Genomic DNA, 14,687 nt, shown 5'->3' with positions numbered 1-14,687 from the left:
AAATTGACAGAGTACCTACGCTTTGAGAGAGGGATCAATGCGTCGCCTATTGCAGTCTGTACTAGATGTAATATATCTGGTTTTTATTTTTTATTTAACGTACCTGTCCTCTATTTTTTTCAGTAGTCTTGACTAGTTTGATGCGGCCCGCCACGAATTCCTCTCCAGTGACGACCTTTTCATCCAAGTCTATGTCCTCCATTATCTGCTGGATGTATTCCAGTCTCTGTCTTCCCCTGCAGCTTTTACATCTACATCTACGTGATTACTCTGCTATTCACAATAAAGTGCCTGGCAGAGGGTTCAATGAACCACCTTCATGCTGTCTCTCTACCGTTCCACCCTCTAACGGTACACGGGAAAAACGAGAACTTAAATATTTCCGTACGAGCCCTGATTTCTCTTATTTTATCGTGATGACCATTTCTTCCTATGTAGATGGGTGCCAACAGAATGTTTTCGCAATCGGAGAAGAAAACTGGTTATTGAAATTTACCCTCTGCAACTCCCTCTAGTACCATGGAAGTTACTCCATTATGTCTTAACAAGTGTTCTATCACCTTGTCGCTTCTTCTTGTCAGTGTTTTCCCATGCATTTCCTCCCTCGCCGATTCCGCAGAGGGCTCCTTCATTCCTTACCTTATCACTCCACGTAATGTTTAACATTCGTCTGCAGCAACACATCTCAAATATTTCGAATCCTTAGTGTTTCGGTTTTCCCACAGTCCTTGTTTCACTATCATAAAATGCTATGTTCCAAACGTACATTCTCAGAAATTACTTCCTCAGATTAAGCCTTTGTTTGATACTGGTAGTCTTCTCTTGGCCAGTAATGCCCTCTTCGTCGGTGCTATTCTGGTTTTCGTATCCGTTGTAATATCTCTTTATATTCGACGAATTATTCTGAGTTATGATTGTGTTTCCTATTATGAATGAATGATTACTCGAACGAATTGAGAACTACATAATTACATGGATAGGAAGAAAAATTACACGGTCGTGGTTTATTTTGCCTCATAGGTAGCGGAATTCCTTAACTTCATCTACTTCGTAACCTTTCGTCTTTCTTCGATTTACTCTCAATCTATATTCTATACTCATTAGACTGTTCATTCCGTTCAACAGATCCTGTAATTCATCTTCACTTTCACTAAGGATAGTAGTGTAATTAGCTAATCGTATCACTGATATCCCTTCATCTTGAATTTTAATTACTCTCTTGAACCATTCTTGTACTTCTGTACATTGCTCCTTAGATGTATAGATTTAAAAGTGGGAGCGAAAGACTACATCCCTGTCTTACACCATTTTTTTAATCCGAGCACTTCGTTCTTGGTCTCTCACTCTTATAGTTCTACATCTACATCTACATCCGTACTCCGCAAGCCACCTGACGGTGTGTGGCGGAGGGTACCCTGAGTACCTCTATCGGTTCTCCCTTCTATTCCAGTCTCGTATTGTACGTGGAAAGAAGGATTGTCGGTATGCTTCTGTGTGGGCTCTAATCTCTCTGATTTTATCCTCATGGTCTCTTCGCGAGATATACGTAGGAGGGAGCAATATACTGCTTGACTCTTCGGTGAAGGTATGTTCTCGAAACTTCAACAAAAGCCCGTACCGAGCTACTGAGCGTCTCTCCTGCAGAGTCTTCCACTGGAGTTTATCTATCATCTCCGTAACGCTTTCGCAATTACTAAATGATCCTGTAACGAAGCGCGCTGCTCTCCGTTGGATCTTCTCTATCTCTTCTATCAACCCTACCTGGTGCGGATCCCACACCGCTGAGCAGTATTCAAGCATTGGGCGAACAAGCGTACTGTAACCTACTTCCTTTGTTGTCGGATTGCATTTCCTTAGGATTCTTCCAATGAATCTCAGTCTGGCATCTGCTTTACCGACGATCAACTTTATATGATCATTCCATTTTAAATCACTCCTAATGCGTACTCCCAGATAATTTATGGAATTAACTGCTTCCAGTTGCTGACCTGCTATTTTGTAGCTAAATGATAAGGGACCTATCTTTCTATGTATTCGCATCACATTACACTTCGCTACATTGAGATTCAATTGCCATTCCGTGCACCATGCGTCAATTCGCTGCAGATCCTCCTGCATTTCAGTACAATTTTCCATTGTTGCAACCTCTCGATACACCACAGCATCATCTGCAAAAAGCCTCAGTGAACTTCCTATGTCATCCACCAGGTCATTTATGTATATTGTGAATAGCAACGGTCCTATGACACTCCCCTGCGGCACACCTGAAATCACTCTTACTTCGGAAGACTTCTCTCCATTGAGAATGACGTGCTGCGTTCTGTTATCTAGGAACTCCTCAATCCAATCACACAATTGATCTGACAGTCCGTATGCTCTTACTTTGTTCATTAAACGACTATGGGGAACTGTGTCAAACGCCTTGCGGAAGTCAAGAAACACGGCATCTACCTGTGAACCCGTGTCTAAGGCCCTCTGAGTCTCGTGGACGAATAGCGCGAGCTGGGTTTCACACGATCGTCTTTTTCGAAACCCATGCTGATTCCTACAGAGTAGATTTCTAGTCTCCAGAAAAGACATTATACTCGAACATAATACGTGTTCCAAAATTCTACAACTGATCGACGTTAGAGATATAGGTCTATAGTTCTGCACATCTGTTCGACGTCCCTTCTTGAGAACGGGGATGACCTGTGCCCTTTTCCAATCCTTTGGAACGCTTCGCTCTTCTAGAGACCTACGGTACACCGCTGCAAGAAGGGGGGCAAGTTCCTTCGCGTACTCTGTGTAAAATCGAACTGGTATCCCATCAGGACCAGCGGCCTTTCCTCTTTTGAGCCATTTTAATTGTTTCTCTATCCCTCTGTCGTCTACTTCGATATCTACCATTTTGTCAACTGTGCGACAATCTAGAGAAGGAAGCACAGTGCAGTCTTCCTCTGTGAAACAGCTTTGGAAGAAGACATTTAGGATTTCGGCCTTTAGTCTGTCATCCTCTGTTTCAGTACCATTTTGGTCACAGAGTGTCTGGACATTTTGTTTTGATCCACCTACCGCTTTGACATAGGACCAAAATTTCTTAGGATTTTCTGCCAAGTCAGTACATAGAACGTTACTTTCGAATTCATTGAAAGCCTCTCGCATAGCCCTCCTCACACTACATTTCGCTTCGCGTAATTTTTGTTTGTCTGCAAGGCTTTGGCTATGTTTATGTTTGCTGTGAAGTTCCCTTTGCTTCCGCAGCAGTTTTCTAACTCGGTTGTTGTACCACGGTGGCTCTTTTCCATCTCTTACGATCTTGCTTGGCACATACTCATCTAACGCATATTGTACCATGGTTTTGAACTTTGTCCACTGATCCTCAACACTATCTGCACTTGAGACAAAACTTTTGTGTTGAGCCGTCAGGTACTCTGTAATCTGCTTTTTGTCACTTTTGCTAAACAGAAAAATCTTCCTACCTTTTTTAATATTTCTATTTACGGCTGAAATCATCGACGCAGTAACCGCTTTATGATCGCTGATTCCCTGTTCTGCATTAACTGATTCAAATAGTTCGGGTCTGTTTGTCACCAGAAGGTCTAATATATTATCGCCACAAGTCGGTTTTCTGTTTAACTGCTCAAGGTAGTTTTCAGATAAAGCACTTAAAAATATTTCACTGGATTCTTTGTCCCTGCCACCCGTTATGAACGTTTGAGTCTCCCAGTCTATATCCGGCAAATTAAAATCTCCACCCAGAACTATAACATGGTGGGGAAATCTACTCGAAATATTTTCCAAATTATTCTTCAGGTGCTGAGCCACAACAGCTGCTGAGCCCGGGGGCCTATAGAGACATCCAATTACCATGTCTGAGCCTGCTTTAACCGTGACCTTCACCCAAATCATTTCACAATTCGAATCTCCGTCAATTTCCTTCGATACTATTGCACTTCTTATCGCTATAAACACGCCTCCCCCTTCACTGTCCAGCCTATCTCTGCGGTATACATTCCAATCAGAGTTTAGGATTTCATTACTGTTTACGTCTGGTTTCAGCCAACTTTCTGTTCCTAGTACTATATGGGCGTTGTGACCGTTTATTAATGAGAGCAGTTCTGGGACCTTTCTATAGACGCTTCTGCAGTTTACTATTAGCACATTAATATTGTTATTCCTTGTTGCATTTTGCCTACTCCTGCCTTGCCGCGTCTCAGGAGGCGTCTTGTCTGGCCTAGGGAGGGAATTCTCTAACCTAAAAAAACCCCATGTGCACTCCACACGTACTCCGCTACCCTCGTAGCCGCTTCCGGCGTGTAGTGCACGCCTGACCTATTCAGGGGGACCCTACATTTCTCCACCCGATAGCGGAGGTCGAGAAATTTGCACCCCAGCTCTCCGCAGAATCGTCTGAGCCTCTGGTTTAAGCCTTCCACTCGGCTCCAAACCAGAGGACCGCGATCGGTTCTCGGAACGATACTACAAATAGTTAGCTCTGATTCCACCCCGCGAGCGAGGCTTTCCACCTTCACCAACTCCGCCAACCGCCTGTACGAACTGAGGATGACCTCTGAACCCAGACGGCAAGAGTCATTGGTGCCGACATGAGCAACAATTTGCAGTCGGGTGCACCCAGTGCTCTCTATCGCCGCCGGTAGGGCCTCCTCCACATCTCGGATGAGACCCCCCGGCAAGCAGACAGAGTGAACACTGGCCTTCTTCCCCGACCTTTCCGCTTTGTTCTCGTACACCTCGTATGTTACCCGTCTTTCTCTATAGCATACCCCCGTTTTTATCGGAATTTTGAACATCTTGCAACATTCTAAATTGTAGAACGCTTTTCCAAGTCGACAAATCCTATAAATGTGTCTCCGTTTTTCTTCAGTCTTGCTTCCATTATCAACCACAACGACAGAATTACCTGTCAATTACCTTTACCTTTTCTAAAGCCAAACTGGCCGCCATCTAACAGATCCTGAACTTTTCTTTCGATTCTTCTATATATTATTCCTATCAGCAACTTGGATGCCTGAGCTGTTAAGCTGATTGTGCGATAATTCTCGCACTTGTCTCGCGCAGTCTTCAGAATTCTGTGGATGATTTTTTCCCTGGAAGCCTGATGGTATACCGCAAGTCTCATACAGTCTAAACATCAACGTGAATAGTCATTTTGTCACTACTTTCCCCAGTGATTTTATAAATTCCGGTGGAATGTTACGTAACACTTCCGTCTTATTTCATTTTAAGTCCGCCAAAGGTCTTTTAAATTCTCATTAATATTGGATCCCCCTATCTCTGTCCTATCGACTCATGTTTCTCCTTCAACCACGTGACCAGACAAGTCCTCCTCGTCACAGAGGCCTTTAGTGAACTCTTTCCACGTATCCACTCATTCCTCTGCATTTAACAGTGGCAGTCCCATCACACTCTTAATGTTATCGCCGTTGTTTTTAATTTCACTGAAGGTTGTTTCGACTTTTCGACATGCCGAATCAATCCTACGTAATGTAAATCTGGTTTACGTCGAATACAGTTAAAATTCTTTCTTTTTTTCTCAATCTTAAAATCGGTATGGCACTGATCACAGCACTATTTGAAGACCCGACAAGTCGTGCAGTGTCCGAATCGCTCGTGTCGAGCTTCAGGGCCATCACAATCCGCCCTCGGTCAAACTGAGATAGAGTGCGCGCCTTTCCCTTTTACAGCACTCTCACTGATACTACATGAACCATGTGTGTGTCTAGCAGTCATTATTCGCCAGATGACGCAACCATCTCCTGGCCGGGTTTATATCGATAGTAGGTTGGTGGTCATAAAGTTTTGGCTGACCAGTGTATACCTAAGATCCCGATATCGAACTACCTTCAAAATTTTCTTGATATTTTTATCCATTTCCAAGATACAGAGGTTTAAAGTCATACTGAGCGTATGAGAAAATTTGCACACAATTTTTTTTAAATAAATTGATTGGTAGTTGATGAAGACAGCTACATTCATGATATCTCCTGATTTAAACTGACGAGTATACACTTGATGAATAAATTAATAATACATTTCCGTCAATTATGCCTATACAGTTCGTCAGAACTGCATTACTTTCAGGCTTAAAAATTTGTTTAAAACATGATTTATTAATACCAAACAATCAAAACGGCTATACACTGCAGATGGCTGAATTTTTTGCAGTGTATTCCTTAACTCCCGGTCTCGGACAACCTTCAAAATTTTCTTGGCATCTTTATCTCTTTCCAAGATACAGAGATTCAAAGTTATCCCACTCGTACACGTAAACTAGACACCTAAAATTAAATAAATTGATTGATTTAATTAAACTGACGGGTATACCAGTGAATGAATGAATGATGATACATTTGCGCAAATTCATGAGTGTTTCCTCAGGAATCGTCTTTTTCACCAGTTTTTCACAGTTAGCAGCGGTCCAAAACCCAGCCTCGGATTCCAAGACGGCTATGTACAGCAAATGGCCGTAATTTTAGTCATACATTCGTAAGATTCCGGTCTCGAACAACGTTGATAATTTTCTAGCTATCTAAGTATGTTTCCAGGATACAGAGGTTCAGACTTACCCTATTTGTCTACGCAGAATACGAACGTAAAATGTGATGTGAGGCGAAAAATTGGTTTATAAAGTGATGTAGCACGGAGAAATATTATGTTAAGTTTCTCCTTTATCATCAAAAGGATTCTGGGACCTCCACGTTGTAGTACTGAAGAACTTGCAAAATTTTTATCTACGTAAAATCAAGTCTGAGTTTTGCGTTATTTCAGTTTCATATAAGTAAACTATCAAATGTCGCTTTATGAAATACATTTTCACCACACACTTAATTTTACGTGAGCGCTTTGTGTACACAAGTAGACTAACTTTTAACCTCTGTATATCGGAAACGGATAAAGATCTCTAGAAAATTGTGAAGGTTGTTCGACACCGGAAGCTTAGGGATGTATCCTAGAAAAAGGCAAATATGACGGGTCAGTAAAATTTTGACCCACCATGTTCATTCCCTACCATTGCTCTCCTCATTGTCACTGTACCTCTCTTCGTCGCTGCCATTGTCATAAACTGTTACCCACCCTGTCCCTCTCTTTCTTACACTCTGCCATTGTCTCCTTCGCTGTCTCTATGTTGCAGTTGCTGTCCACTATCTTCCAGTATTTATTACTTCGCCGTCTCTTTTTTTTCTCTGCCACAGTGTCCTTATCTCTCAACATAAAAAAGCGAACATGCTCCTCTTCATTAAAAGACTGTGACTCATAAATGGGGTACCGGCTGCCTTCCTCAGCATCTTTAAAAATATTAGCAAAAATGTAGGTATGCGAACAGATCGCGGTTTTTTCTGCTGTGAGAGAAGGAGACAATGGCAGAGGGACGGAGACGAAGAAGTAACAGATACTGGACACAGTAGTAGTGACTTGAAAGGACGATGGAGACAACGGCAGTCTAAGAGAAAGAGAGGGTCACTGTGGGAGGCAGTCTGTGACCACGATAACGGGGAAGAGAGAGATAGTGACGGTGAGGAGAAGGAGCAGCAGTGGGAGAGAATGAATGAAATAGTAGCAGTAAGAGAGCGCAATACGGAGGTACTGACAGCGAGAGAAGACAGTTGTAGTAGGATATAATGAAGGAGACTATAGCTGTGAGACGGAAGGCGGTGACAGCTGTAGAACCATAAACAAATAATGATAATTAGTTGGTCCGAATGAGTGAGTGAAAATGGTGAACTGGCAGTGTATGCGCATGAAAGACTTGCAGCAAAGGGAGCTATTGGGAATGAGAAGCGAGTCGCATCTTAAAAAGAAAGCGACTATTTTCGCACGCCAAAATTTTTAGCCAAATTTTTAAAGTTGCTGAGAAAAGCAGAATGAGGCATTTGGTACCCCACTTTTGAGTCAGAGTGATTTAGTAAAGGAGAGCAAATTTGCCTTTTTGGGGTAGATAGGATCATTGTTGCCGTTGGTACATATTACTACTGATTTCATAAGCGTGACGTAATAGCAAATAGCTGCTATGATAAAGAAAGGAGTACGCTTAATGTGGCCGTAACAAGATACGTTGTCACTGACAATACATTCTGATCTATTACTTCTTTCGTCATTATCGATTAACTACATCCTTGGCCATAAAAACTGAAACACCAGAAAGAATACCAACCTAAGAAATTTTACTTATTATGCGCTTATAGTACAGAGTGACGAATACATGATTAAATTTCTACTGATTTGGGGGTTTACACGGTATGGAATTTGGCAGACTTCGCAGCACGTCTGACAGAAACACTACTTCAATTGCGGCTGGGCATAGAGTCAAACTACGCTTGGATTATAGATCCAGTTGCGTCTTTCCGCTTTGTACCAGCATTCATCAGCCACAGAGACTGAGGAATGGTGACGTGCCAGTGTTTCCACATTGGCTTGAGATCTGAAGGACGTGCTACCTGGGGCAACAGTCCAACACACTCTGTATACAAGCAGGCAGGGACAGTCGAACAGCAGGAGGTCTTGCGTCATCTTGTTGAAATATAACGTCAAGGATACCTCGAATATAGTTCGCAGATGTCTGCTTTAACTCGTTACAATTGTGACACGTGTTGTCCGGATACACGAACCAGAGTTGATGTTTTAAGGTACCAAATGTGACCCCAAACCATCACGCCAGTGCTGGGCCAGTATATGGATGAAGAGTGCAACATGGCAACGTTTGTACCCCCTCCGCGGAGCCACCACATGGGGATTTGCCCATTGTGAAGTCATATGCAGAACCGAGACTCATATGAAATCGAGACTTGTGTCTAATGATATTACTGGGCTCACCGTTATCGGATGCTGTTCTATGCTACCGCGTCAAGGGAAGCCGCAGCAATACTCCGTAGTCCTGCAGATGTCGCTTTACTCACAACTTATTACAAACTGGTTCATTTTCTGATTTACGGTATGGGACCTGGCAGTACGAATATTACCCTGTAATACAACAAGACGCACGAAGAACGTGTTATCAGAATCGGACGGAAATCGCTAGATGTGATGTATATGTAACGTCAAACAAAATATCACAGTTTCAGAAAAATTGAATCGTTTATTCAAGAGAAAGGGCTTCAACAATCGAGCAGTCAATAACGCGGTGGTCCACCGCTGGCCTTTATACAAGGCGTTGTTAGGGTTGACTCTGATTGATAGAGTAGCTCGAAGTCCTCCTGACTGATATCGTGCCAAATTCTGTCCAAACGTTCTCAACTGGAGAGAGATTTGGCGACCTTGCCGGCCGAGGTAGCATTTGGCAAGCACGAAGGCAAGCAGTAAAAATTCTTCCCAATTGCGAGCGGGCATTATCTTGCTGAAATGGAAACTGAAGGTGGCTTGCTATGAAGCACGACAAAACGGGCCGTTGGATGTCGTCGACGTACCGCTGTGTTGTAAGGTTGCAGCGGATGACAACTAAAAGGGTCTTCCTATGAAATGAAATTGCTCCCTAGACCATCACATCTGTCTGTCGGGCCGTATTGAGTGCGACTGTCACGTTCGTATCCTACCGCTGTCCGGAGTGTCTCGAGAAATGTCTTCGCTGGACATCGGTGCTCGGTTCGAAGCAAGACTCATCACTGAAGACAATTCTGCTCCAGTAATGAAATTCCAGGCCAAATAGGTGTCTGCAGATGCCCCGGACAACCAACCTGTCACTCACAGTATGGCCCTACATCAAGAAGTGATAGCCCTGGGGTGTCAATTATTTTCATAGAAGGATCCCTTTGGTTTTCATCTCAGTGCGCTTATAGCACAACAGTACATCGATGATATTCTACACCTCGGTTTCTTTCCTTCTGTGAAAAGCCATTTTAGGCTTACATTTCGCAAAATAATGCTCTCCGACACACGATTAGGCTTTCTACTGCTGGTCTTCGTGGTTGCTGACCCTACCTTGGCCATCTTCGTCACCGAATCTCTTCCCAACTGAGACCGTTTTGTGCATTATGGGCAGGGCCCTCCTCTCGTTCGCTGTTTACGAAGAGGCCCCTGACATTTGCTAGGCGGTGCATCTGGCCCTCCTGAAACATATTCATGTAGCAGTAATGCCATCGGCACCAACGCGAGCAGCAGTATTGCGGAACCGCAGTCTTGATAGTCCACGACTGTGTCGCTGTCAAATCCTCTCCTGTGCTAGTACACGGGTCTTACCGAGGCCTACCACTATCTTTTCACAAGCAACCAGAAGAGCGATCTTTCCAATGACAACCACGAATGAACTTCGATTTATGAATGAGAAAATCACAGTTTTATATTTGCTTTTATACAGAACGTAGACGTCGTTAGACCTACACATTTTGTGTGGTAGCGCTGAAATACTAATTAGGGCGTAGAATAATAGCCGCCTCCAGTCACAATAAAAAGTGATTTTATTTCGTGCACGAACGCTTTCGGGTTTGTGCTCATCTTAGGGTAGTTTTACTTTCAATTAAGCGTTTCAAATCTTAATCTTTTAGACCCATCTTTAAGTAAAAACAAATAAGGTGAGGAACAGTAAGTAGATACAAATGAAACAGTTGGCAGTCGCTAAGGGCATGTGCTGTAAATTATTGTAGTACTTACACACAGCTGGAGAACCCATGTTGTTTCCACATTACATTCATCAAATTTTTTGAGGAAATATCTCGATTTAATAATTTACAGCACATATCGCTTAGCAACGTCCAATTGTTTCAGTGAGATCTATTTAATTATAGTCATATTATTTGTTATTTATTTTAGTTTATCTTATTTATTGCTCTCTATCTTCGAGCACTGAAAGATATAAGTGAATGTAAAACCACACGAAGCTGAGCACAATCCCGAAACCGCACATGCATTAAATAAAATCACCTTCTGTTGTGACTGGTAACTGTTACTATTCAACACCATGTAAGGGAACATTCACAGAGTTCAACTACATCCGTTATGGAGAAAATGCACGAAATGCTAATCATTTGCATGCAATACACTTCATGCCTATTTGACATTTGTTGCATGCCGACTTTATAGCTTTGCAATTTTAGTGGTTATCCGTGTGCAATGTACGCCTGATATTGTTGTAAGTGGTTACGTAACGGCCTGCTACGAATTCCCGAGTGCACCTGGGGGTGCGCAGCAGACGCCACTCACGTTGCAGGACCCCTTGCCGCCCTCGGGGACCCCGGCGCAGATCTGCGAGTCGTGGACGGTGCCGTTGCCCCAGAGCGCGATGTAGATCTCGCGGCACCGCGCCAGGCTCACCGTCTCCAGCTGCACCTCCATCAGCACGTCGGAAGCTGTCGGGTCTTCGGGGCCCTGTGAACACCAGGTGTGCTAACTCTATGAAACTTGTCTGCCTATTGCAACGAGAATGTGTATCCAATTACGAAGCGCCAAAATCAAATTTTATGCAACATTTTTCTTTGTAGCGTAAAGAAAGTTGTTTATACAAATAGTGGATCATTACAAGTGCACAGCGCTAGCGTTACCATCTATCACGCAAGGGGGCCCGGGTTCAACTCCCGGCAGTGGACTGGGTGATGTGTGTCCTTCATAATCATTTTCATCATCACTGACACGCAAGTCGCCGAAGTGACGTCAACTAAAAAGACTTGCAATACGGTGGCCGAACCCCGAATGGGACGTCCCGGCCAATAAATTCCATATGATCATCTCATTTCATCATTACAAGTAACCTCTGAAACTAAGAAATAATGATATTTAGAATGTAAACATGTAGGAGAGTGTAGCTGCTTGTGTAATGAATCTGCTGTTTATTAATACCGCCAAACATGGACGAAGGGACTAGATCTAAGTGAACAATCCTGACAGGGTTCTGTCATTTATAACATCTTTTGGGTGGTCTGAATGATATGAATAGAACGAAATACCTCCAATTTCTAGTGCTGGCTCAAATGGCTTTGAGCACTCTGGGACTTAACTTCTGAGGTCATAACTTGGAACTACTTAAACCTAACTAACCTAAGTACATCACACACATCCATGCCCGAGGCAGGATTCGAACCTGCGACCGTAGAGGTCGTGCGGTTCCAGACTGAAGCGCCTAGAACCGCTCGGCCACTTCGGCCGGCTCTAGTACTGGTATTGTTGAAATCACTGATAGAAATTTTTGGGGATTATACTGTCTACTGAAGATAAACTATTAGTTTAAACTTTCACTATTCTTACATAGAAAAGCGAACAGTTAAATTGTACGAGATTACACAGGTCTGATACATGAAGGAGGGAAAATAAAAGTATTAACACAGTATCCTGATAGGATTACCGACGCAACACATCATTTTCCTTGCGTCTGTGGGTGCAAGACGGGGAAGGTACGGGTAAAGAATTAAAAGGCTCCAACTATGGTAGGTGGAATCACAAGGCTTGTATTTTCCAGCAATTCCAAAAGACAACTTCTTACATCACTGTCATATTGATATTATAACAGAGGGTTAAATCTAGTACGATAAAAGGAAACCAACACCACCCAGTCAGCATTTCGTGAGCTCTTCTATCAAAGTAAGGATACGTACGCGATCATATAAGCCAGGGGTTCCCAACAAAATTTTCTCGAGGACCCCCTTATCGAGCATGATTGATACCTTGTCGTATCACAGTATCAAGTACCTAAAAGAGCCAAATTAAGAGTCTTTTTATACGTTTTCTATTTTTGGTACTTAGAAAAAACATTGACATATTCATTACTGAAAAAATATTGAGCTTAAAACCCCTTCAATTTAGCCGTCATTGTTATTGTTAAATTTTTGATCATTGCTCAAAATCATTGTCTTCAAATGTGGGTGTTTAGTATAACAAACTCCTTAAAAAAATAAAAACTGAGTATGAACTGAAAATAACACTAAAAAATTAAAACTGAGTGACTTACTTGCTTTAACATCAAATGCATTATCTTCCTCTTCATCTGTAGGCCTTTCTCGTTTTAACGAACCGCTTTTTAACGAACGGTCCTTTTTTAATAACGCGAACTGTAGCTTCCGCGAAAAACAATGCTTTGCAAACACTACTGTTTTAATACAGAATATTGAATATGTAAACAACACGGTCTGTGAAAGCACTGGCAATAAATTAACAATGGCCGATTGTCGTCGGAAATGCGAGTTTCTGTGTGAAGTGACTGTCAGTTGCCAGATGCAAAGAGGCTGCGCGCGCAGTCTAACGGCATACAGCAAACTATTTGCCTCTATCCAATTCTATTTTTGCGCTAGAGTGTGCTAGTGTCAGTTGGCTCTTGGAAGACGCTACATACAGAAGTTAGCGTTCGCTAAAGCTCTGCTCATGCAGGAAGCTGCCAAAACAAAAAATCTGGTATCATACGAAATATATTTAATATACTTTTTTATTCTAATAGCAAAGCTCGCGGACCCCTGTGCGTTCGCGGACCACCTGTTGGTAACCACTGATCTAAGCTATGGTCCATTTACGAACTCAGGATAAAGAATTTAGCGAATTAGCTGAAATCGATTGTATCAGTTTTCCAGGATGCGAAATAAGATGATCACATAGAGTCAGTAACAGGTAAAAGGCTGGCTGAAATAAGAAACGTCTACCTACATTGTACTAATACAATTAAAAAATTCTGTAATATAGCTACTTGCATTAACACATTCCTTAAATTCGCTTTTCTGGATGGTAGATTTTACCCTGGCAAAAGTGGAACACTGTCGAAGAGAATTTTACTTTGGTGCTCTTTCCCACGCCATTACGTAGTAGTGATTGATCTTATCGGCAGCCTCTGCGTCATTCGTACTGTACATGAAAAACACCAGCTCTTGCGACTGTTGGCTGCTGAACCCATGTCAGCAGACGATTGGACAAGCCCAGGTGTCTGCCTTCAGTGATTCAACTGAGGCCCATAACAACGCCTTGAACAATTCACAGCAGTGTTCGATGACCCTCAGAGTAGATTTGGTTCAGGCAGGCAAGACAAGGGCATACCACCTCCAATAGATCCATGTCTAGCAGTGTGGTGTTGAAATCAACCTTTGGCTTGAAGAAAGTCCTACTGACATATATCTCTCTTTTAATTTCAGTCAACTAGACGTGCGCAAGAACTGCAGTATGTGGCCCCATTTATTCCTCAGGTTTTACTCATTCCACATACTAAAGCAATGTGATCACTGCTATATGGAACGCACCCATAACATTATATACAACTTCTTAAAACAGATAATGTCTTTAAGATCTGCAAAGAAGCCTTGGTTCTAACCATCCTATGAATAAATGAAAGTGACGACAAACTTTACACGATCTGTTAACCACAACCGATGTACCTTGTTTGGGAAGATCGTAGTACGTAGACCGAGCTTATGCTTCACAGCCAGTCTCCCGCCAAAGTAAGTGAACTCCATAGCTGACAGGACCTAGTGCGATCACGCCCTACATCGAGAAACGATTCCGGAACAAAATTATCCAACAATTTACCAGGCTGGCCCTGTTGGAACCATGATAAAGCATTACAGACCCGATCGCCAGGTATGCATCGGATACCACTGTAAATTTCGATTGCAACCAGTAGATGTTTCCAAAACAACTGAAACGCCTGCGAAGTTTCAAGAGTAAAGTCCGTTTACACCAGCAAACACGCTGCATCGCTTTTTCTTAAACAGCCTCCTTCGAGTGCAAAAGTAGTTCCCTCATCTATGCGTGGGCTGAATTCTGCAAATGTTAATTGTAATCGTGCT

General features: G+C 42.7%; 1 protein-coding gene across 1 annotated transcript in view; it reads right to left on the bottom strand.

Annotated features, from left to right (window-relative positions):
* Positions 1-14,687, bottom strand: part of LOC126268227 (mite allergen Eur m 3-like) — a 65,700-nt gene that overhangs the window by 4,710 nt on the left and 46,303 nt on the right. Inside the window, exon 6 of the mRNA XM_049973871.1 lies at positions 11,134-11,298. Coding sequence (XP_049829828.1) covers positions 11,134-11,298 — 165 coding nt within the window. The remainder of the gene's footprint in view (positions 1-11,133; positions 11,299-14,687) is intronic.

This window comes from Schistocerca gregaria, chromosome 1 (genome assembly GCF_023897955.1).
Source record: "Schistocerca gregaria isolate iqSchGreg1 chromosome 1, iqSchGreg1.2, whole genome shotgun sequence".
NCBI lineage: Eukaryota > Metazoa > Arthropoda > Insecta > Orthoptera > Acrididae > Schistocerca > Schistocerca gregaria.
Note: the sequence above shows the minus strand (reverse complement) of the source record. Positions and strands in the feature narration are given on the sequence as shown.